Here is a 24,603-nt window from a genome sequence, read left to right as displayed (position 1 = left end):
GGTCGAAATGTATCTTTATTAATATCAAGTGATCTCACAACCATTGGTACTCAATGAATGTGCTTTATCCATATAAAATCTCTTTAAAATATTTTCAGTATATGTGGATTGATGGACAAATATTCCATTTGTAAAATGTTTAATAAGTAGACCAAGGCAAAATTTTGTCTTTTCGAGGTCTTTCATTTCAAATTCTTTTTTCAAGCATTCTATTGTCTTTGGAAGCTCTTCAGGAGTTTCAATGATATTCAAATCATTAACATATACAACTATTATGACAAATTCAGATCCAGACCTTTTAATAAAGACTCAAGGACAGATTGGGTCGTTTTTATACCCTTCTTTAAATAGGTATTCGCTAGGTCGATTATACCACATGCATCCTGATTGTTTTAATCCGTATAAGGATTTCTGAATCTTGATTGAACAATTTTCTCGAGAAGTTTTATACGTATCAAATATTTTGAATCCTTTAGAAATTTTCTTATAAATATCACTGTCTAATGAGCCATATAAGTAGGATGTGACAACCTCCAAAAAATGCATATCAAGTTTTTCATGAATTGCCAAATTAATAAGATACCTGAAGGTGATTGTATCCACCACCGGAGAATATGTCTCCATATAATCAATGCCAGGTCTTTGCAAAAATCCTTGTGCCACAAGTCGTGCTTTATATCTTACGACTTCATTTTTCTCATTCTATTTTTGCACAAAAATTCATTTGTACCTCACTGGCTTTATACCTTCAGGTGTTTGGACTATTGGTCCAAAAACTTCGCATTTTTCAAGCGAAGCCAATTCAATTTTGATTGCATCTTTCTATTTTGATCAATTATTTCTCTGTCTACATTCTTCGACAGATTTTGATTCAAGATCCTCATCTTGTTGCATTGTTTCATTAGCAATATTATAAGCAAAAATATTATCGACAATTATATTTCGATTCCATATTTTTCTCGATGAGACATAACTGACTGAAATCTCTTTATTTTTATTATTTTCAGGTACCTGAACCTTTTATGAGGTTTCATTAATTGTTATGTCTTGCTGCTCTTCATGAGTAGCTTCCGTCATATTAAGATTATTTTGATCATTTGCTCCTCTTTTTTTTCGAGGATTTTTATCTTTAGAACCGATTGGTCTACCACGTTTTAAGTATGGTTTAGACTCATTTGCATTACACAATTGTCCTGTCGGGACATCAACTCGAATAGGAGCATTAGCAGCTGGAATGTGAGATTTTGTAATTTTTGATAGGTCAGTGAATGCATCTGACAGTTGATTTGCAATGTTTTGCAAATGAATTATCCTTTGAACTTCTAGTTCACATTTATTTGTACGGGGATCTAAGTGAGATAATGATAATGCATTCTAGTCTATCTTTTTTTCCAACTGCTTATTTTCTCCCCCTAATATTGGATATCTCTTTTTCCAACTGCTTATTTTCTCCCCCTAATATTGGATATATTGAGGACTTATTTTTGTGTGTTATGGTGGAGCAATTGAAACATATACCGCACATCTAAAAACTCTTAGACGGAAAATATTTGGCTCTTGACCAAAAATTAATTGTAATGGGGATACTTTATGATAACTTGTGGGCCTTATCCGCACAAGAGCTGCTGCATGCAAAATAGCATGACCCCATATCGAAATGGGAAGTTTTGTTCTCATAAGCATTGGTCTAGCAATTAATTAGAGGCGTTTAATCAATGATTCTGCTAGATTATTTTGAGTATGAACATGGACAACTAGATGTTCAACTGTTATTTCAGTTGATATACAATAATCATCAATAGCCTGGGATGTAAATTCACCCGCATTATCAAGCTGAATTGTCTTTATTGTATAATCTGAAAATTGTGCTCTTAACTTTATTATTTGAGCAAGTAATCTCACAAGTGTCAAATTACGAGTTGATAATAAACACACATGTGACTATCTTGTAGATGAACTTATTAAAACCATATAATACTTAAATGGTCCACATGGAGGGTGAATGAGCCCACATATATCACCCTATATACGTTCCAGAAATACAGGGGATTCAATTACAACTTTCAATGAGTGTTCATATGAATTCTCAATTATTTTGCGTATCATATTAGAACAGGGATGACCCAACTGATCATGCCAAATAATAAAACTGTTTCAATCAGTAAACTTTTGATTTACTATGGTATATGTTTCAACAATGCTAATATTTGTGTAGTATAAGCTGGAAGAAGAGCGGGTAATTTTTCAAGTATGTATTTATTACCCGACATTATTGTAGTAATATAAAGATATTCAATTTTTCCATCATTTGTAGTCTCAATATGATAGCCATTTTGGCGAATGTCTTTGAAACTTAATAAGTTTCTTTGAGAGTTACTACAATATAATGCTTTACCAATCATCAAATTTGTTCCTTCGGAAAGTAATAAGTTAGTTTTTTCGGAACCTTCAATTAATCTTGTACTACCACATATAGTATTAACATTGAATTCTTTCATTACCAAATAAGAGAAATATTTCTTATCTTTTAGAATAGTATGTGTGGTAGCACTATCTATAAGACATATATCATCGTAACTTATTTTGAATCAAATTGATGATTGGGGAATTTCCATATTCTTATGAGGGATCTCATGCTAATAACGTGTTGTAAATAAATATTCTGAAATATACTAAAATGAAAGAGGCGAGAAGAGAGATCTATATAAGAAAAAACTTTTTTCTTCTTCTTTTTGATTTGTACAAATCATGTAATAAGCAAAGCCTTTTATAGACACTAATATATGAAATAAGTATACTATATGAGAGTACATTCATAAACTAATACATCCAACAATAGTATATGTAGTATGTGTAGTGAACATCCAGAAATAATTTACAATAGAAATTTCTTTCTTATCCACACATAACCTCCTATTTTAGCTAAATCCAAATACCCCCAAAATCCTCTACTTAAATAAAACATTAGAGATTTCTTTTTTTCTTTTTTATCCATAAATAACCTCCTAATTTTCTCCATTGCAACTATTTTTATTTCTTCTTGTTTTCATGCGAAACTTCTGGAACATACATTCAGAGCACAAAACCCCAAACCGATTTTCTTCTTCTCAGTTATTCACATCGAAGAAGAACGAAAATTAAACCGTAGAGCCACTGAAGAGGAATTTTATGTATGGAGAAACAGCCGTCAAGTTCTCGAGAGTTACAATGTGTAGGAAGGCTTGAAATTGCTCGCCCTAAACCCGTCGGTTTTCTCTGTGGTACAATTCCTGTTCCCACCGATAAAGCATTTCATGATTTCAATGCTTCTGAACTTGTACCCTCCGCTGAAAGGTACGTACATTATCTTCAAATTGTAGTATTTATTTGGGTGAAATTTGACAACAATTATTCACTTATATTAGCGGTAGTTTAAGAGAGAATTAAATAATTGTTGAATGGTTCAGTTCTCCACCTTAACGAAAGAAAATAGGATCGATCAAATTCTAGTGAATGACTTTGTTTATCCAATGATTGAACAATCCGGAGTAATTCAGTTGCCATACGTAGTTGACATTCATAAAACTCATCTATGTTTGGTAGGCTTGGTGATTTCTTCCCACCTGTTTAGCCTTGGTGGATAGAGTTACATGAGGAGTTACCTGATACCTGATATCCCGTGGAATTAGTTGAGGTGCGCAAAAGTTGGCTTGAATACCACGGTTATTAAAAAATGACGAAAAAATTTGTCATTTTAGTTCGTGTTCTCCCTTTCCATTTTGTACTATGGTGTATGACAACGACAATTATTCATTTATATTACCGTTAGTTTAAGAGAGACTTAAGTACTAGTTGAATGGTTCAGTTCTCCACCTTAACGACAAAAAAGGGGATTGATAAAATTCTATTGAATCTGATTCGCGGTGGACCATTTATCGGAGAATGGCTCCGGTTATCAAATGATTAATCAACCGGGAGCAATTTACTTAAGATACATAGTTGACATTCATAAAAAGCATCTAATGTTTTATAGGCGCTTAAGGGTATGGACTACCTAGTGATCGATGAAGTAGTTGAGAACTGTGAGGTCTCAGGTTTAAATCCTCATAGAGACAAAAATACTAGGCGACTCTCCAAGCCTTGGTGGACAGGGTTCCTGTGTTGGTGGGAGATAGGCATCAATTAGTCTAGGTGTGTTCAAACTTAGTTCGATGTCGAAAATTTGATAGTTTAGTAAGTTTGAGTAGTGATCAATGAAGTAGATTGAGAACTATGGGTCTCAGGTTCAAATCTTAATGGAGGCAAAAACACTAGGTCCGTGCCTTGCTGGACAGGGTTTCTTGGTTAGTGTTGGTGGGAGATAGCGATGCAATTAGTCTAGGTGTGTGTACACTTAGTTTGATAGAGAAAATAGTTGTTTTTGAGTGAGTGTGAATTGTTAAAATTTGTGAAGAGTTTTTTAGCAAAGAAATGGTAAAAAATTTGGAAACATTCTAAAATAGCCCCCCCAAAAAAAAAGAAGGCTAAGTGGACCAGAGAGTGTATAGCACTTCTTACTCTCTTAAAATTAAGAGTTCCCAACTCAAATAGTTTACTATGTTTGGGATTGATTTATTTTGTTACCTTTTATTAACTCTGAACTAATATTGTCACACACCACACTCACACACAACAGTCTTATATGTTTACAAAATGGAGGCACTTGTGGTATGGTCTGAATGAATCCTGAGTTGGTCCGTATCTTTTTCCCTCTAATGTAAAAGTAAATATATATGTAGTTATTTGATTTACATGACGGAGAAACTTGATCCAACATATTCAAACTCTGAAGAGTTTCATTAATAGGTTGTATAATGTTAAAACAAATGACCTCTTTGCATATACTCTTTATATATGAAAAATAACAAGAAAACAGATACCATAATGAACTTTTTAAAAGGAAAACTTGTGACTGACTGGTGACCCATCGCGAGGCAAAACGACCTCTCATTTGGCTAGCACCTTAAAGACCACTTTGCATATGGTCCCTATATATAAAAAAAGACGAGAAAACAGATACCATAATGAATGTTTTAAAAGGGAAACTTGTGATTGTCTGGTGACCCATCGCTAGGCAAAATGACCTCTCATTTGGCTAGCACCTCAAATAGGTGTATATTTGCTCAATGCCTTAGACATCTTGGACTATCTTACTGTATGTGCCCGAATAATACTGATAATACTCCTTGTACGATTTATGGTATTGTATTGTTTGATGTATGTGACCGAGTCCTTTTTAATGCTTTTAAATATAGATAATAACTTATTTAATATGATTTTGTTGTATTACTAGGATTCAGTGACATAGAATATTATTTGCTCCGGTAGTTTTTCAATATTTATACATCTTTTCTTTTGATATTTATAAAATTTCATCAAGTATGCACAGGGCCTTAAAGCTAACATATCTTGTACTTTGATAGGTAAAATGTCACACCTTGCTCCTTTGCCTTCTAAAACGCCGATCATGTTATAGAACATGAAATAGATTAAGAACAAAGAATACTTTATTCACTTGCAGTGTCAAATAAGGCTAGGAAAAAATTGAATGAATTATACTATGATAAGGAGTTGTTCCACCATTACTTTTAATAAATATAGCTTTAAATCCAAGAACCCCACCTTTCACTTCCTTTCATTTCCAATTTCTCGTTGCACATGACCAAATATGTTCGCATTTAAAATCTGAGAAAACTATGTGGCCCGTTTGGCGATGAATATTTTGTAGTTTTTTCTTGAGTTGAATTCCGGAAATCATGTTTGGCCATAAAATTCTGGAATTTTAAAAGATCAAAAAGTTGTCTCACCTTTTACTCCAAATCACTCACAGAAATTCAATAAACAACTCCAATTTGTATTCATGGCCGACCACAACTTCAATTTTCAAATACCTTTTTTCACTTTAAAAACAGAACTTTTTTTTTTTTTTTTCCAAATTTCACAATTTCATTGCCAAATGGGCCCTATATTTGCTAAATAATGAAAAGAATGGAAATGAGCTAACTTAATCTAAGATTAGGTTTCCTTTAGGCTAAATTTGCTCCCGTTTTATAATTTCTTCTGATGATGGATTTAGGCCAACCTTTAGGACCAACCACAAATTGCAAAATTTGGGGATAGTGGGCCCGTCCTCTACCCTTTCCTCCACTTAACTACCAGACGTAGTTTGCATGGCGCAAGACTCGAATGCCCCTGTTTTACAAATTTAAAAGATTATATTTGTTTTGTCTTATTTACTATAAGCAATATGGCAGTGGACCAATAGCTAACTTAAGGACCATATGTGGTCAACTCTATTGACTTGAATCCATTAGATGTCCGTTAAAACTTGACCAAGGCCTGAAGGATTATATGTTTGTTTGTATATGTTGGAGGGGAATAGAGTAACCCTCTAACCTAAGGGATGTTTTACGTAAGAACTCTTTAAAAATGCGATGTCAGCTTATTGTTATATTTTTCTAAAAAATCTTAAGCCTACTTGAAGTGCTCCCTGATTAGTGTGAGCGTATGTCTGCGCAGCCTTTCCTTTTATTTATGCTAAGGGGCTTGCAGCAATGAGGGTGGGTCTCACGTCTTGAACCCATGATCGACAAGTTATAAAAGTGCAACTCTACTGTTGCACCCGTGTCTATGCTGTATTGTATTTATTCTGTATCAGCAGTTCTGTTGGAAAGACTCACAATGTCGAAGCTCTTTTCTCATATTGAACTTTAGTTGAATTGCTAATGTTGTCATGATAGTGTTTAGATATCTTAAACTTCAAGTCTTTGTAGAAGTAGACACTTTGTTTTTTTGCATGTGATGAATTAGGTGTTATTTGACTGACCAAAGGAACCCCCCTCCCCAAAAATAAAATAAAATTAGTTTTTATTTGAATTTGGAGTCCGTGTTTTCTCTATGTCAGAGGGAGGGTGTTCAGATTATCTTGAACTGTTCTATTAGTTTTTTTTTGCTTATAACTTTCAGGGTTAGAGCTCCAAGGTATCGGATGATTCCTATCGAGACTGATCTCAACACTTTGCCACTGCTTTCGAGTATTCCAGAGAAGGTACTCCCATTAGTGGCTACCCACTCAAGGACGAATGCAGGTAGTGACTGTTTAGTCTATAAAATCTTATTTAGATGATACATTTTTTAGCTTGTGTAGTACAGCTTTATTAAATGTCAATATTCCTCGTACTGTTAGTAAATTGCATTCGAAGGAATGATAGCTTACTTTACCTGGGTTCACATAACTTTTGTGGACTTCATGAAAAAAATATTAGAGTTCTAGCTCTGCAACAAGTTGCAAGTCTTAGAATCAGCCACTCAAGCGTTATCTTTCGAACTGTTTGCTCAGTGAAGTTTTGGGGTTTAGAACGTCATACACTGAGATTAAGAATATGTGTTCGAAAAGCAAACCATGAAGGCTGAGGACAATTCAGTAAAATATTTACATCATGCTGGAATACGGAAGTGATCTATTTGATCTCTAGATTTTGTTCACTCGTTAGTCTACGTGCTAAATTGCAGTACTCCAGTTGTTCCTTTCTCGTGCTGCAGCTTGAACTCCTTAGGCTTGAACCCATTGCTGCATTGCCTGAGAAGCAAGAAAACTCATTTTGAAAATAAGGACCAGTAAGAAGCAATATGGAATGGATAACATGAGGAGCAAGTTACCATTCCGAGTAGGGGGTTTTCTATTGCGAAAGGAAAGAAAAGGAACTTCTTACTAAATGGAAGTGCGGATAGAAGGAGATGATTGATTGCTTCATTTACCCATTTTCAGTGGCTGGATCAAATTAATTAGCTCTTGTCCACTTTCTAAAACTTTGGAGGAAGTGCATTTCAACCTACTGTGATACAGAAGGTGCCCTTAGAAACCCTTTGCTCTTGCCTTGCTGGATTAACCGCGACTATTTAGAATTACTGCTTTAAGCACACTAAAATGGCTAGTGCCTAGTCACGACCTGACTCGTACATCAGCTGTTTTACAGGCTTGTAGCACTGTATGAAACCACATACGGTGGAGGAACCATGGCCAAGTGGACAGAGCATGATTATCAGCTCTTATGGCCCCTTGGCTGGGTCTTCTAGCTGTAAAGGATCGTTCTGAGCTTTGCTCTTACATGGCTGGGATGGTCTCTTGGCTGTTTGACAGACTTCCAAACTTCTTTGGAAAAAGGGTCGCTTGTACCATGTTTAGCCAACTATGGACATATTTGGAGTTTTGGACCAAAACGCTAAAGCTACTTAAGCATGTTGCCCTTTTGTTAAACAGAACTAAGCATGATATGTTCTATAAGGAACTCATTTTTATATCTGGTTTTAATGGCAATATAATATTTTTTGAAAATGGTAATGGTATATTCTTCAGCAATAAGGGGTGTGGTAACCTTCAAACAATAAATAGAGAAAGTAATACTTATAAGGATCATAGGAATTCTACAAATTGATCTGAATTATCTAAACCTGTCTCTTTACACCAAAAAAAGAGAGATACAATGCAATTCCGTTTAACCTTATGAATGCAATTGGATATATCTTCAAAATTCCCCTGTTGTTCCTTTCTGTCCGAAGTGTCCACGAAATGCAATGTGGGATCATTCTCCACCAAGATTTCTGACTTTTGCTGCCTCCTGTCCTAACCCATTAACTCAAAGGATCTGCAGTATGCTCTGGTATGGTCTACTTTGTTTCTGCAATATTGAGAAACATAGACCAAATCTGTGCTGTGAAGCTGCAATGCCAGAACAGATGGTAGTTGGTCTCTGCTGTCTTCCCACATGGTGAGCATCATGATACAATGGTCATTCCTTTCTAAAATCCTTTCCTTTTTAGAACTTCATGAGTCAAACATGTTTTTCTAACAACCAGCCAAGTAAAACTTTTGATTTTGGTTGGTGTTGAATATCTCCAAATCTTCCTCCACAAATTTTGATAGCTCCTCCACTGTTGATTACTCTCCAACTTGTAAGCCCTGCCTACAGTGAAGACCCCATCTTTACAGAGAGTCGATCACATTGGGTCTACTTTACTAATGATTCCTGGGAAAACCCTAATTTCTTCTAGTAGATTAGCCACTCTCTCCACTTCCCAATCATTCAGCAGTCTTCTGAAGGAGAGGTTTGATCCCTGTTCTGTCCACCATTCGTTGATCATTGCCTCAAGATTGTTGCATGGTATGAATTAATTTGGAAAAGACTCTTTCAAAGGCCTTTGTTTACTCCAACTATCCCACCAAAATTTTGTTGTCCTACTATTTCCGTCCTTAATGTGCATATTAGCTTCTAAGTTTGGCCACAGGTTATGGATTGTTTTCCATACCCCAACTCATTAAGTGTCGGTGCCAACATTGTCGTACCAATTTTCTCTCTATATTGTGTTTGATCATGTCCTTCATAAAGCTCGACCCTCTTCATTGGATCTCCACAATCACTTCATCGATAGACAATTGTTTTGTTTTCTCAGATATGCCCAAACCTCCCCTGTCTTGTCTTTGCTCTTCAGAACTACCTCCCGTTTGACCAGGTTATAACCTTCAATCTCTTCTCATCCGTGCCAAAGAAAATCTCTCCTAAGCTTGTCTAGTTTCTTTATTACCTTTGAGGGAACGAAAAGAGTGAAATTACATAAGTTGAAGTGAATCCAAAACTGAATTGATTAAGGACTAGGGTGCCCCCTAAGATAGTGCGTTCCATCTTGCCAGCCTGCTATCCTATATCTCCACATCCTTATGCTTGTTTCCCAAAGGCACTCCCATGTAATATATGGGTAATTTATCCACTTTGCACCCCAATATATCTGCCAGAAACTGAATATTAGCCACCTCCTTAATAAGGAATTGACTCTTTTATGGGAAGTTGCCATCCTATGGAAGTACTTAGTGTTCTTATCCCCGTATTTCAACTATTGAATTTTAGATCTTTGTCTCCACCCTATTTCTTCATTCTGGGCCTCTTGTTTGAACAGAATTGCCAAGTTTGATTTCAGTACAACCTCATCTCGTGGAAGCATTCTTTGTTCTTGGCAGTCTCCCATTTGGCCAGTTGATCTGAAATCTCTTCCTTTAGTTTTTTCCAGTTGCCCCTGATAGCCTTGATCCATTCATTTAACTTTCCTTTTAGAACTTCCAATTTTTCAGCTAACACATAATTTTTTTTTTAGATATTGTAAATGACTGCCACCATAACTCTCCATAAAGCCTTCAGCTCCTATCACTAATTTTCAAATTTGAAGTAAGTTTTCTTGAAATTCATGTTCCTACAAGTCAGTAGGATTGGGTTGTGATCAGAACCCAGTTTAGGCAATATGGATTGTTTGATGATGGTAAACAATTCCTCCCATTGGGACGAGTACAAAGTTATATCTAGTTTTGATGCTGTAGGGTGATTCTCCCCCCTTCTCCGAGTGTAAAACCTTCCAAACAAGTGAGGGTCTATTAGTTCCACCTCCTCGATGCATTCTAAGAATTCTGACATAGCACCATTGATCCTGGTGTAGGTTGTTCTTTCTGATGGATATCTAATGACATTGAAATTTCCTACCACAACCTAAGGCCTTTCACAGGGACTTCTCATTGCTCCCCTAAATTTACTACCGCTCCTTCCACAGAACCTCTTATTTCAAAGGATTAGGATTCCTCCACTAGCTCCCACCGCCTCTAATAGACCTTTCCCACTCACCTATTATTCCAAATACTTTGAATCAAACCGCTCACATTACCCTCCAATTTAGTTTCTAACAAAATATACACATCTGCCCCTCATTATAAGATTTCTAACTGAACTGATCTTTCTCTCGTTATGTAAACCCCTGACTTTCTGAAACATTACCTTTACCCTCATTAACAATGGTAAGGAGAACCTTTTGTTCTTGGCTCACAATCTTTGAATTTCATGTTGAAGACAAGATTCCTCAACTCCTTTGGAATTTGGTTGCTGTCTGCGGTATCGGCTCTGTCCGTGCTGCTCTGTTGCTCCCTTGGGCTATTTCGCTCTAATTTCTTGATTAAGGAATTTTTTTTTCATAGCCCCTTGTGCAAATCTCCAAAGCTGACTCAATTTAATTAGGTTGATATGAAATCACACAGAGGCTTTTGATTCGAGCCCTTCCTCTGTTATGCTATCATCCACTGAGAGAGTTTTGGGTTCATCGAAAATTTCCAGTTGATCTTCTGAAAATTCTGATCTTCTTATTCAATCTGCTAGTGCAACAAATCCAGGTACAAAAAAGGAAGGAAATAATGAAGAAAATATAGCAACTGAAAATTCTGATCTTCTTATTCAATCTGCTAGTGCAACAAATCCAGGTACAAAAAAGGAAGGAAATAATGAAGAAAATATAGCAACTACCAAGGAAACTTTGTAAAGTCTACAAGAAAAAAACAAGAATAACAACGAAATAGTGCGGTAGTCGAAACATAATTAACAACAAACTATATCAGATATAGCAAGCAGGTACTACAATACTACAGCTAGTAGAATGACAAACTTTGTAAAGTCTACAAGAAAGAAACAAGAATAACAAAAAAATAGTGCGATAGTTTAAGCATAATAAAAAACAAAATATATTAGATATAGCAAGCAGGTACTACAATACTACAGCTAGAACAACGACAAACACCAATGGACCTAAACCCTCGAAAAGCAAGACACTGCTCCTACCCGATTAACCTTCTACTTTAATACGCGTCCTCCTCACTCCCCTATCTAAGGTCATGTCCACGATAACATGAAACTGCGTTATGTCCTGTCTAATCACCTTTTCCCAATACTTCTTTGGCTTACCTCTAGCTCTCCTCATACCTACTATATCCAACCTTTCGCATCTCCTTACAATATCTGCAAAGCCCTCATTTTCTTTTCCCTTTCCCTTATGATGAACAGTAAGCTTGTGCTCTCATGTTTTCAGCTGCTGCATGGCTATTACCTCGGGTGGAGCTTCCCGTCTTCATCGCCAATCTATAGGTCATCGGAGCTGCACACATTTTTGGAAAGAGTAAAATAAATGGTTCCTGCTTCCATATGGTGGACAATTTGGAGAGAGAAATTCTAGATGTTTTGAGGACAGTAGCAATACAGTACAGAAGATCAAACTTTATTGTATTCTTACTATTTTGATTTTGGTGCAATAAGGTCTACTCAGAAGATGCTATATCTTTCCTAGACACTTTAGGTTTTTGTTAGGATGACAGACTTGTTTTGCTTTCTTTTGCTCACTTGTATATGTGGTTTCAGTACAACCTATGTACTCATTTATGCTTAATGCATGCAACCGTTACCTTCTAAAAAAACCGCTTCTGCTATCTCAATCTTCGACAGGATAGTCTTCCTAGGACCTCGAACTCTGATCTTGCCCACCTCATATGGTTTTTGAGTTCTCTCTTCCTCATTCTCCAACCAGCCACCAGAGTCATTTGCAATCTTCTTCATGACTTCTTTGTTCCAGAGGTGTAGTTGTAGCCCTAGCACCCTCATCCAGAACCATCCTTTTATCGGCGACCTCCAGTCTAATTATAAACTGGTTCCCATGAGAATATGCTCCTCTGCCTTCCTTGTTTGAAATTCAAAAAGGGAACAAAACTTGTGATGTCATACACCCTTATGTTAGGGGGTACCCTTCCAAGTTTGCTGAGCCCAGTTTCTGACTTCGTTTTGAGTTGGGGTGTCTTCTCCTCCGCCGTATCTTCCAAAAAGATACCTATGAAGATGCTCGCTGTTGTCCTACTCAATGAAGGTATCAAGATCTGACCTTTAGCCATTGCTTCTGCTTCTTTCTGGTCCCATTTAGTTTTGTGGAATGCCTCTTTGTAATTTCCTTGCCCTTGAAAGCTGTTGGCACTTTCTTCCCTGATGCAACTAATGTTCCTTGATTGGCTGTTTTTCTAATGAGAAAGTTCTCCACTTTAGAGGCCAGACTTCCCCCACCCCTCATTGAATGCATTTTTTGGGAGAATAATCATTGTTCTGGCCTGTCCCTTTACTGTAATAACTGATATGAACCTGCTGTGTTTATTGAACTTTGAGAAAATAAATGTACGTTGAGACATCCCTACGCCTCCACGATTTGAAGTTCTTTCCTCTGTTTCCATAGGCTTCCTCAAGTCTGTTGCAAAGCCACAACAAAGCTCCTTTGCTCAAAATCATCCTTCTGATCGATTGTCTTGCCACCACCAGTCGAAACAAGTTTCTTAGAGAGATATGGACTCTGTTAAGTCTTATGGCTTCCCTCCTATCCAAAGTATAGTCTGTTCTCCATGAATGGAATAAGAACCCAGAAAGAGAGAGGTAGAAAAACAAGGAGAGGAAAAAACTTTGGTAGAAGAAAGTCCACCAGAGTCAGAAGTTTAGCTTCCAGATGGAGCCCTGGAGCCCTAAAGGGGAAACCTTGAAAAAAAAGTGTCAGAGCTATTTAACTGAGTATGTTGTTGTTGTCGTCGTATTCTAGCCTCCAAAGTTAGTAGTTCATTAATTTCCTATCGGAAACAGCCTCTCTACCTCACATCTGAGGTAGTGGTATAGACTGCGTACACTTACCCTCCCCAGACCCCACTTGGTGAGATTATACTAGGTATGTTGTTGTCGTCTGTTAATTTAGTGGCAATACATGCGCAGGATGCATATTACACTTAGGATAAAATGGGGATGCATAGCAAGTTTTGGGTTGTTTTGTGTATTTGTGGGGATGGAGCAGAAGCTTTAAGAACAACTTAATATAGTGAGGTGATTAGCGACTATGACACAAAAGTACTTAAAGCTGTAGGAATAACATATTAAGATTTGTAAAAGTGGAATATTGAGGAGGTGGTATTTTTATTTAATAAATTTTGTAGGTTATAGGTAATATTCACCAATTTATTAAATGTCATATATTGCGATAATGTTGTCCTTGAACTTGAAGTATAGCACTCACGCAGTTAGAAGGAAGGGACCTGGAATTAAATGAGGGTTGAGTAGGAACTCATGTTCCAATTCCTTATATTTTAGTGGACATGAAGATTTTAATTTATGACTATACTATAGATTCACAAGTATAATATTGGTCATATAATGAAAATTGGGATTCTTATGATTGTCGGATACGTAATGGTTTAAGGTTCCAGATGAGATGGATCACATTGTTCAATATTTGGTAAGAGTGGGCAGAAAATTGGTACAAGTCTTGACACATGTGATCAAAATCATGTGACACGCACAAAAAAATTAGCCTTGTGTAAGGTGGTGTATAGCTAACCAAAATAGAAAGAACAAACCATCCTACTTTACTTATAAAAAAAGGCATTCGAACACTTTAGTTTTTCTGGGAAGATGGTACATAAGTTCATAGTGAAATTGGTCGTAGTGTTTACACACTATTTTATAAAGTAGTTTTAACAACATCAACATGTTATCCACATGGAAGAGTTTTCTTGTTAAATACGGTATGTAAATGGCCTGATATCTGTAGTCTTTTAGTAAGAGCTCAATTCGAGATGTGTGGTTAGGCACACCTCATGACTTCGTATTCTTTTGTTTGATATTAAGCAGAGAAAGGTAGAGGGGCATACCTATTATCCATAATGCCTCAAATGTGCATGATAAGAATCAAGTTACTTGAAAGAAAACAATAAAATAATGTAGAAGTTGAATAACAAAGATTGAAGACATGAATTTTAAGATATGCAAAATCGAGGATCAAATCATCAAATATCAAAAATAAGTACTAAGGTCCCTAATTGATCTTAGTATTTAAAATTAGAGGATGAAAGCTAATTATGTACGGATAGAGTTTTATTTTTTCTTGGTTATAAGAAATGATACTAATAGTCAATTGATGAACTTAGATAAAAAGGTGATCTTGACCCTTATTTTAGAACTTAGAGACACTAATTAGTATAGGACTAATTACCTAATAAAATTATGAATAAGAACCAAAGATATCAAGTTAAAAAATTAATCTTGATAAGGAGTTGCTCAACTGGTAAGCACCCCTCACTTCCTAAGGTAATGTGGCTAGTTTGAGTCACTAAGGAAACAAAAAGGATTGAAACTCCTAGGGAGGGGTAAAAGAAAAGCAAAATTGAAAAGAAATTAATGAATAGTTCTTATAAGGTTGTAAGGGAAATCCTAAGTAGCCAACATACAAAGGTATAAAGAAGTCTCAAAAAATAATAATGTTTTTCTAGAAATAAAAGAACTAAATCCATCCCTATATATAGAGAAAATTTATCCCAACCCCAACTAGTATTTGATCCGTTTACTACTTCTATGGAAATAATAGATAGTAAAAACCTAACTAGAAAACTTTAAAGTACGAAAATGTGTAATAATAATACCAAACATCTTTTTTTTTTTTTTTTTTGATAAAGGTAATGTTGTGTTCTTCAGCATTAAGGAGATCTTGGCTACCATCAAAACAGATTTACAGCTGGCTCAAAGCTAGAGCAAGAACTTGCTACGCCAAAAAAACCTATAAGGATTTACAAAATCTACAATTTGTCGAGCATCCTCTATGCCCTCCTCTTTACACCAAAAAAAGAAAGTCCTCATGCAGTTCCATTTAATTTTCTGAACTGATTCAGCAATATTCTCAAAGCATCTCTTGTTTCTTTCTTTCCAAATTGTCCACCAAAAGCAAGGGGGATCATATTCCACCACTTTTTCTGACTTTTACTCCCTCCTATCCTAGTCCAGCAGCTTAGAAGGTCAATAGTATGTTCTGGCATGGTCCATCTAGTTTGTGTCAAGTCCAAGAATAATGCCCACAACTAAGAAGTTATTTTGCAATGTAGAAACACATGACTATTTGTCTCATTTGTTTCATTACAAAGGGAGCACCAAGATGTTATATGGAAACCTCTTCTTTAGAGCTTTTCATGGGTGAGACAGGCCCTTCTAGCGACTAGCCATGAAAAACATCTAACCTTGACTTGTACCTGTTTCTTCCAAATCTTCCTCCAAGGGCTACTAATTTTCCCTGGTAGAGCTTGCACTTTCCTTTTGTATAACCTGTTTACTGAAATTTTTCCATCGTTGTTGTGCCTCCATCTTATCGAGTCAACTTCCAAATTTATGCCCTTAAAATCGTTTAGAGTTGCAGCAGATCAGCTACTCTTCCAATTCCCAGTCATTCAAGAGTCTTCTAAAGCTCAGATTCCATCCTTGAAGAGACCATATTTCGTTAATCATTGCATTTGGATTGGTACTAAGAATGAACCCTGACCAATCCATAGTTATTTCCAAAACTTAATTCTAGTTCCGGTGCCTACTTTGAAAGTGATATCCCTGACCAACTGTCTCCACAAGCTCCTAATTGTTCGTCAAACTGAAACCTCGTAGGTAGTGTTGACTGGATTTGAGCACCACTGCTCATTCTGACCATATTTGCTGACAATTACTTCCCTCCAAAAAGCTTGCTCCTCATTTCCAAATCTCCACAACCACTTGGTTAGCAGACAATTGTTGTGCAACCTCAAATTTCTTATGCCAAGACCTCCATTACTTTTGCTCAGTTGAGCAGTTTGCCACTTTACCAAATGTGTACCTTTGCCTTCTTTATTACCTAACCATAAAAAATCTCTTCTAAGCTTGTCCAATCTTTCCTCCACTTTAGCAGGCAAGTTAAGAGGGACATAATACAGGTAGGTAGAGAATCTAAGATCGAGTTTATTAAAGTAGTTCTCCCACCCAAAGATATATATTGTGCCTTCCAGCTAGCTAATTTCCTTTCATCTTTTTCAATAATACCATCCCAAATCACCAACTCCTTGTGTTTGTTCCCTAAAGGCATGCCAAGATACACTGTTGGGAAATTCTCAATTCTGCATCCCAATATGTTAGCAAGTTTTTGCATTTGAGGCACTTCATTTACAGGGAAGATGAAACTCTTCTTCCAGTTTACAGCTAAACCAGAAACTGCTTCAAAAGCCACCAATAATATTCTAATATTCTTGATCTGTTCTTCTTTGGCTTTACAAAAAATCACGGTATCATCGGCATACAGTAAATGACATATTTGCTTCTCCACCTCTAAGTGATTGCCGATTACAAATCCCTTCAACAAGGAGTTCTGAATGGCCACTCTCATCATGCTATCAAAACCTTCCATGACTAAAATAAATAGGAAGGGGCATAAAGGATCTCCTTGTCTGAGTTCTCTCTCTGAAGGGAAAAAACCAGCAGGTTCTCCATTAATCAAAACAGAGAACCTAACAGTTTTAATACAAGCTCCTATCTATTTCAACCATCTTTCACCGAAGCCCATCGAATGTAGAGTATTGAGAAGGAAGTTCCAGTTGACATGGTCATAGGCCTTCTCAATATCTAGTTTGCACATAATACCAGGAACCTCCAGTCTAATTCGCGTATCCACATATTCACTAGCTATAAGGGCAACATCCATGATCTGTCTACCTTTTATGAAGGCCATTTGATGTTTGTTAGCCAATTTGTTAATCACAGTCTTCCACCTTTCTGCCAAAATCTTGGCTATTATCTTGTAGACACCATCTATCAAGCTAATGGGTCTGAAGTCCTTGAGTTCGACTGGCTTTGTCTTTTTTGGGATAAGGGTCACATAGGTGGCATTTAAACTTTTCTCAAAAGTCTGGTGGGCATAGAAGTATCTGATGGTACTCATTATATCATCCTTAAGTAGCTCCCAAAAATTTTGGTAGAAACTCATAGGGAAACCATCAGGGCCGAGGTCCTTGTCAGAAGCACACAGATTAATCCCTTCCAACACTTCTTCTTCCTCAAAATCTCTTTGGAGCCAATCTTTCTCCTCTGTGTTGATGCTACTAGAGCCTTGTAGGTTGAAGTCGGGTCTCCATTGCTCCGTATCTCTGTACAATATCTGGTAGAAGTTGACAATTTCCCTTTTTATTTTCTGCAGAATTTGTCACTTCCTTTCCATCTATTTCCAATTTTTCAATTGTGTTGAATCTCTTATGTGATGTGGCCATTCTGTGGAAATATTTGGTGTTCTTATCACCAAGCATTAGCCATTGAACCCTGGACCTTTGCCTCTGGGCTATTTCTTCATTTTTGGACACTTCTTCAAATTCTTCGGAAAGTTGAACTTTCTGTACAAGTTCATCTTCCGTCGTCAAACTTCTCTGATCTTGAATTTGCCCCAAACTAGCTAGCTGATTCAACACTTCTTTCTTTTTCTTTTTCCAGTCCCCATTGCTTTAGCTTCTCTTTTAGAAGTTTCAACTTAGATGCTAGAATGAATAATGGAGTCCCAAACATCTTCCGTATCAAAATAAGGAAGTAGTGACAAATTTTGGAGCAAAACACCGCCTAATTTGTAGCACTTTTTGGGCATGTTCCAGCCCCTTTTTGGGCGTGAAATCAGCCTATCTTGGGCTTGATTTTCAGCTATCATGGGCATGCAGATCAGCCCCATTTGGGGTTCCATATGGGCTCCAATCTTCCTCTTTTTGGGCTTCGATCCGGAAATATATGTAGTATTTAGTCCACCTGTTTGGACTCATTGTTGGGCTCTTCTTCCATATAAGCATTTTCTTGAGTTCCAAAGTTTCATCCAAGTCCTTTAATGAAAGTTTGCCACAACGGATGCTATTGTTCCCCTCTTTGGGAAATGAATTTGTCCTCGAATTAAAACTTAGCAAATTTTTTTTTTTGAAAAAGGTAACTTGTAAAAAAAACTTGGCAAAATTAAGGAGACATGCATTCGTAAACAACATCCATTAATCTTAAACAACGATGGTATGAACAAACAAGATAGTCACCATGTGTCCACTCAACTCAATTAGGCCTCGCATGTATAAATACACCCTTATGAAGCATGTGGACAACATCCTAATAGAAAATTTTTCTACTTATATAAGCACAAGAAAAATTTCTACATACTATAGGGAATGATACTTGCAACTCCAATTTAGTTCTATCAATAAAATATTCTAAGGGGCATTTTAAATATGACACAAGATCCCTAAATTGTACATCAAATTGAAAACTTTTCTGATATCTCAAAGTGCTCAAAACTATACCTCTTTTAGATGCTTCTACATAAAAGCTATTCACATTAGTAGATGAGTTCTCTAGAAAGAAGAATCTTAAATTTCAAAATATGATCTCAATTAAGTACCCATTTGGATTGGCTTATTTTAAGTGCTTTTAAGTCAAAATAGTTTTTAAGCACTTTAGAAGTGTTTGGGCAAATTGAAAAAGTGCTTATAAGCACTTGGTTTCAACTTTTAAGCTATTATGTTAAAAATAAGTCAAAAGCAATAAGCCAATCCAAACAGACTCTAAATTTGAGCTCATTATTGGAGTCGTCACAATTAGTATGCTCATTATTGGAGTCGTCACAATTAGTATTCTTACATGAATTCTAATTACTAGGTTCAACAAAGAGTACTTAATTACTAGTGTCATAATAGTTATGTATCTCCTTATTACTGGTAGCAAATACATTTCCAAACTCACAATCACCAATACTTAAAAGTATTATTATCTTCTATCACACAACAAACTTGTATTATAGCTCATCGCCATATAAGAACTCATCATTAACTAGAATAAAGGAAGAAAAATCATCTTAACTCATTCTCATTTTGAACTAGAAGAATCCTTGGCGACATATTCTCATCTCACAGTACCTCGGTGGCTCACCTCTATGTAACCTCCATGTAACCAACTGCGACATTTTTCGTCAATCTCCCTACATTATTGGAATATGGACCCAGATACTTGAAGCTTCATCTCTTGGGTATAACTTGTTCCTCAATCTTCACTCCACCTTCGCCTCATGTGTTACAGTATTTATTTTACACTTTATTTTAGTCCCGCTTAACCTGTAAGCTTTAGACTTTAGGTCCTTACTCCAAAGTTCTAGCCTATATTAACCGTGGCATGCGTTGAGTTAATCGAGAAGTGTTCTGAGTACATCCAAACTTTTAGCCTATCATTAACTAGCTGATCCTTGGTGCAACCTCATGCATGTCCTTGATAGCCTAATGCGCAAGTACTCTTCTAGCCTCCAAACATCCTAGGCACTTTATCATATGCCTTTTCAAGGTCCATGAAACTCTTATGTGCAAGTCTTTCTTTGTCACTGTATTGCTTCAACATTCTTCTCACAAGACGGATGACTTATGGAGTCGATCGCCTCGGCATGAATTCAAATTGGTTATCAGAGATAGACAACCCCCCTCCTCATATAGTTGACCACCTTTTTCAAACTTCCATGGTGTGACTTAGTAGCTTGATACTCCACAGTTATTGTAATTCTAAGTTTCACCCTTGTTCTTTTACAATTAATATTATTACACTCCATCTTCGTTCCTAATTTTAGTCGTCTTATAGATGACGTGAAACAACCTAGTCAATCACTCCATACCTACATTGCGTGCATTCTTTCAAAAACTCAGTGGGATCTAGTGGGATCTCGTCTGGTCCGGTTGCTCTTCCCCTCCTCATCTTTTGAATAGCCCTTTAACCTTGCAGCCGTAATGCACCTAAAGTACCCAAAGATATCTGGGACACTTTGAATTCTGTAAGTTTCCAGAGAGTTAAGAACATAAGAAACTGATTTTACTTGTTGATAAACAAGTGGAACATAAATTTGATAAATTAACATAGAGATGTTGATGAAAGCAAAAACTACAGCTTTATTGTAGATTCAAACTTATTTATAAGTTACAATCTTAACTGAAACTAAGTAATTCACTCCTAGGGATAAGGATAAGAACTAGAGATAAGTTAGAAACTAAATAATTGCTAGCAGATAATAACTTCTATACAGATAACTTAGAACTAAGACTGTTGCAGCTCTTATGCATTTTTCTAATACTCCTCCTTGCTTTAAGAGCTGCAAACTCCAAGTTTTTTCCTGAGAAGTTGAAATTTGTTTCCTGGTTAAGATTTGGTGAAGATACCGGCCAACTGCTCCTCGGTTCTGCAATAAAGCAGAATAACATCACCAGTTTTTTGCACTTCCCTCTAAAAGAAAAGCTTGATGAAGTGTTTTGTTTTGGCATGAAATATAGGATTGTAAGAAATTGCTATTGCAAATTGGTTGTCCACAAATACTTCAGCTCCTTTTGTTTGATTCATATGCAGGCAGCCACAAATTTTGCTTCTGCAGTGGATTGAGCCACAATATCCTGCTTCTTTGAGCACCATGAAAATATTCCGGAGCCAAGACTAAAGCAATATCCGGATGTGCATGTGCTCTTCATGTCATCCACTAATCTAGCCCAATCACTATCAGAATACCCATGTAGTTTCAGATTTGGATTTTTATGAAACTTGACACCATAATTAATGGTTCCCTTGATATATCTAATTACTCTTTTTGCTGCTTTTAGATGCAGCTCACTAGCACAATGCATAAACCTTGATAAAATGCTTACAACATACAAAATATCGGGTCCTGTAACTGTGAGATACATCAAACAGCCAACTAGGCCTCTGAAGTGTGTTTCCTCCAGTTTCTCTGCTCCATCATTCTTGCTTAGTTTCTCTTTTTGGTTCATAGAAGTACTTATCTCTTTGCAATCTTCCATGTTGAACTTCTTGAGAATTTCCTCATGCATATTTCTTCTGGCAAATGAAAACTTCATGCTTTCCCTGTTTGATTTCCATCCAAGAAAATAGGACATTAGACCAAGATTAGTCATCTTGAAGGCTTGCATCATTTCTTGTTTGAAATCCTCAATATGCTTTGTATTGCTCCCTGTCTAAGTTACTCGGACTCTTCACTTTTGGTGTCGCACCTGTGTCGACACAACATGGGTGTGGATGTGGGATCCGTACCCAATCTAGTTAACCGATTTGGGTACTTTGGCCAAAATCGACTGGAAAAGTCCGGACATATTTAAGAAATTTTGTAATCAAAACACAAGCTAAGGTGAAATTAAAGAAAATGGAATACCTTGTATATAGAAATTTCTATGTTATTGCTTTTCTTTTTATCTCCTTCCAAGATTTTCTTCTTGAACAACATTTTTTCCTTAAGTTTTTCATATAATATCTCATAATTTATGTTTTGTAACTCTATTTTTAGACATTTAAATTATTTTTTGCCGAATCCCCGTACTCGTATCCATCCCTAGATCCATATTCCCGAATCTTTAAATTGAGACCGTGAAGGATCCGACCTCTAGATCCGTACCCGTATCGGACACCCGCACCCGAATCCAAGAAACTTAGCTCCTTGTAACTAGTACATCATCCACATATATAGACACAACAAGAATAGCAATGCCATTATGTTTAACATAAAGAGTAGATACTGATACTCTTTTCAAAGCCTAACCCAAGCAAATGATCATCTATTCGACCATACCAGGCCCAAGGGCTTGTTTAAGTCCATAAAGCGCCTTTCTTAGTAAACTTTGTCCTCTTTTCCTTTCGTCACAAAGTCTTCGGGTAGCTCAACATAAGTTTCTTCCTGGAGAAAACTATTAAGAAATGCTGATTTGACATCCATTTGATGCACTTTTCAGCCCAATTGTGCAGCAAGAGCAAGAAGTAACCTAATCGTGTCAAGCCTAGCCACTAGTGTGAATGTTTCGAAATAATCCACACAAAAAATTTGAGCATATCCCTTAATGACAAGTCTTGCTTTATACTTGTTGACTGAACCATCAACATTAACTTTGTTCTGAAGACCCATTTCAACCCAATTACTTTTCTGTCTTCAGGTTGATCAACAAGATCCCAAGTCATGTTCTTCTCAATCATAAACAACTCCTCTTTCATTGCAGTCACCCAATTTTCATCATTCTTGGCTTCAATGTACCCAACAGGTTCACGTACTGCCATAGTACATATTTGATATATATCAGTGAGTAGTCGAGTACCTTTAACCGGTGAATGATCCACCACTTCATCCTTCGATGAGATTGATATTTTCTTTTCAGGAACTTTGGCCGGAAACTTTTCTGCCGAATCCGAAGAGTTTAGGACAGATTTCTTTGAGTCTTCCCAACACCATTCTTCATTCTCCATAAAATGCACATCTCTACTTGCGGTTGGAAGTCTTTATACGCCTTTGAAACTACATTGTATCCAATAAAAATGTCTGGAACAGATTTCTTATCTAGCTTGTCTCTGAGGAACATAGGAAAAACGGAGACAACCAAACACTTTAATGATGGTTTGAACCCATACCAAGCTTCAAAAAGAGTTCGACCTTTCACCGCCTTTGTGGGAAGCCTATTTTGGAGAAAAACTAATGTATTTGCTGCTTCTGCCCAAAATTTCTTTGGCAATTTCTTCTCGTGCAACATGCATCTGGTCATCTCCATTATGTATCTGTTCCTTTTTTCACTTACTCCATTTTGTTGAGGAGTATACAGAGTAGTAAGCTGATGATGAATCCCTGCTTCCTCACATAAAATGTTGAATTGTTGAGAAGTGTATTCCTTTCCATTATCTATTCGTATGGACTGAATTTTACAATCAACTTCATTTTCTACTTTTGCTTTGAACTTCCGAAAGACAGTAGCAGCTTCTGACTTATGCTTGATAAAGTAAATCCGACACATGCGAGTTAGATCATCAACAAAAATGTTATAGTAAAGACTACCTTTTAGTGAGGGAGTCCTTTGAGGTCCTGCTATATCAGTATGAATTAGTTGCAATTTCTTTGACGCTCTCCAAGTTGTCTTTGGGAATGGAAGTCTGCTTTGTTTCCCATATTGACACGCAAGGCAATTTGAAGAATTCACTTCTAAAACAGGTAGGTCCTCGACTATTTCTGCCTTTTGCATTTGAAGCAACCCTTCATAGTGATAATGTCCGAGTCTCTTGTGCCATACTTCTGCAACATTTTCTTTGGCTGAAAAACCTACATGCTCCTCCTCAAATGGATCTAATGAGAAACTTTTACCTCTCATTCTTACTTTAAACATTTCTTGAACTGATGCATCCTTGATCAAGCAATCTTTATCTTCAAAATTTAATTTGAAGCTGTTTTCCATTAATTGACCAACCTTAGTTCTGATCATATAGCATTTCAGAAATTGTTTTAGTACGTGAGTGACTTATCAACCATTCCTTTTTCTTTTACAGAAATATATTCACCGTTACCTATTCCGACTTCAGTAATATTCGTAGGCTTCAATTCCTTGAAAAAATCCTTGTCGTTTGTCATGTGATTAGTGCATCCACTATCAGTCAACCAATTCTCACTTGATGATTTACTTAAAAAACATGTAGCAACAAAGAGTTGATCTTCCTCCTCTCCATCTACAATCTGAGCATCTGCTTCTTGTTGTTGATTATTGTTCTTGCAGGTGATTGTTTCAGGCCCAAGTTGATTGCATTTACTACACTTAGCATCAGACGGATGACCTTTCTTGTTACAATGGTTACATGGAGGAAAACTCTTCTTTGTGTTTCCAGTTTTTCCTTTTGCAGTACCTGCTGGAGTGCTTTCATCATTCTTCTTGTTCTTTTCTTTTTATTTTTGCCTCCATCTTGAGGCTTGACAAACAATGCTCCCTTGGTATTTCCTTCATCTCTCGTGACATTTCGTTGTTCTTGAGCCTGCAAAACATTCAACAACTTCGCCAAGATGATCTTGGACAGATCCTTGGTGTTTTCCAAAACAGTTATGGTTGCTTCAAATCTTTCTGGCACAGTTACC

The 24,603-nt window shown here is 36.6% G+C and overlaps 1 protein-coding gene across 2 annotated transcripts in view; it reads left to right on the top strand.

The window, feature by feature from the left end:
- The first annotated feature begins 2,877 nt into the window (after positions 1-2,877).
- The window catches only part of LOC107872784, a 55,539-nt gene continuing 33,813 nt past the window's right edge, over positions 2,878-24,603 (top strand). The window contains exons 1-2 of one of the 2 annotated variants that reach the window (XM_016719386.2): positions 2,878-3,333; positions 6,985-7,106. In XM_016719386.2, coding sequence (XP_016574872.1) covers positions 3,173-3,333; positions 6,985-7,106 — 283 coding nt within the window. In that variant the 5' untranslated portion in view covers positions 2,878-3,172. The remainder of the gene's footprint in view (positions 3,334-6,984; positions 7,107-24,603) is intronic. The other variant, XM_016719387.2, reaches the window with a different exon arrangement.

This window comes from Capsicum annuum, chromosome 6, assembly GCF_002878395.1.
Source record: "Capsicum annuum cultivar UCD-10X-F1 chromosome 6, UCD10Xv1.1, whole genome shotgun sequence".
In the NCBI taxonomy this organism is placed as follows: domain Eukaryota; kingdom Viridiplantae; phylum Streptophyta; class Magnoliopsida; order Solanales; family Solanaceae; genus Capsicum; species Capsicum annuum.
This window is presented reverse-complemented; position numbering and strand designations above follow the sequence as displayed.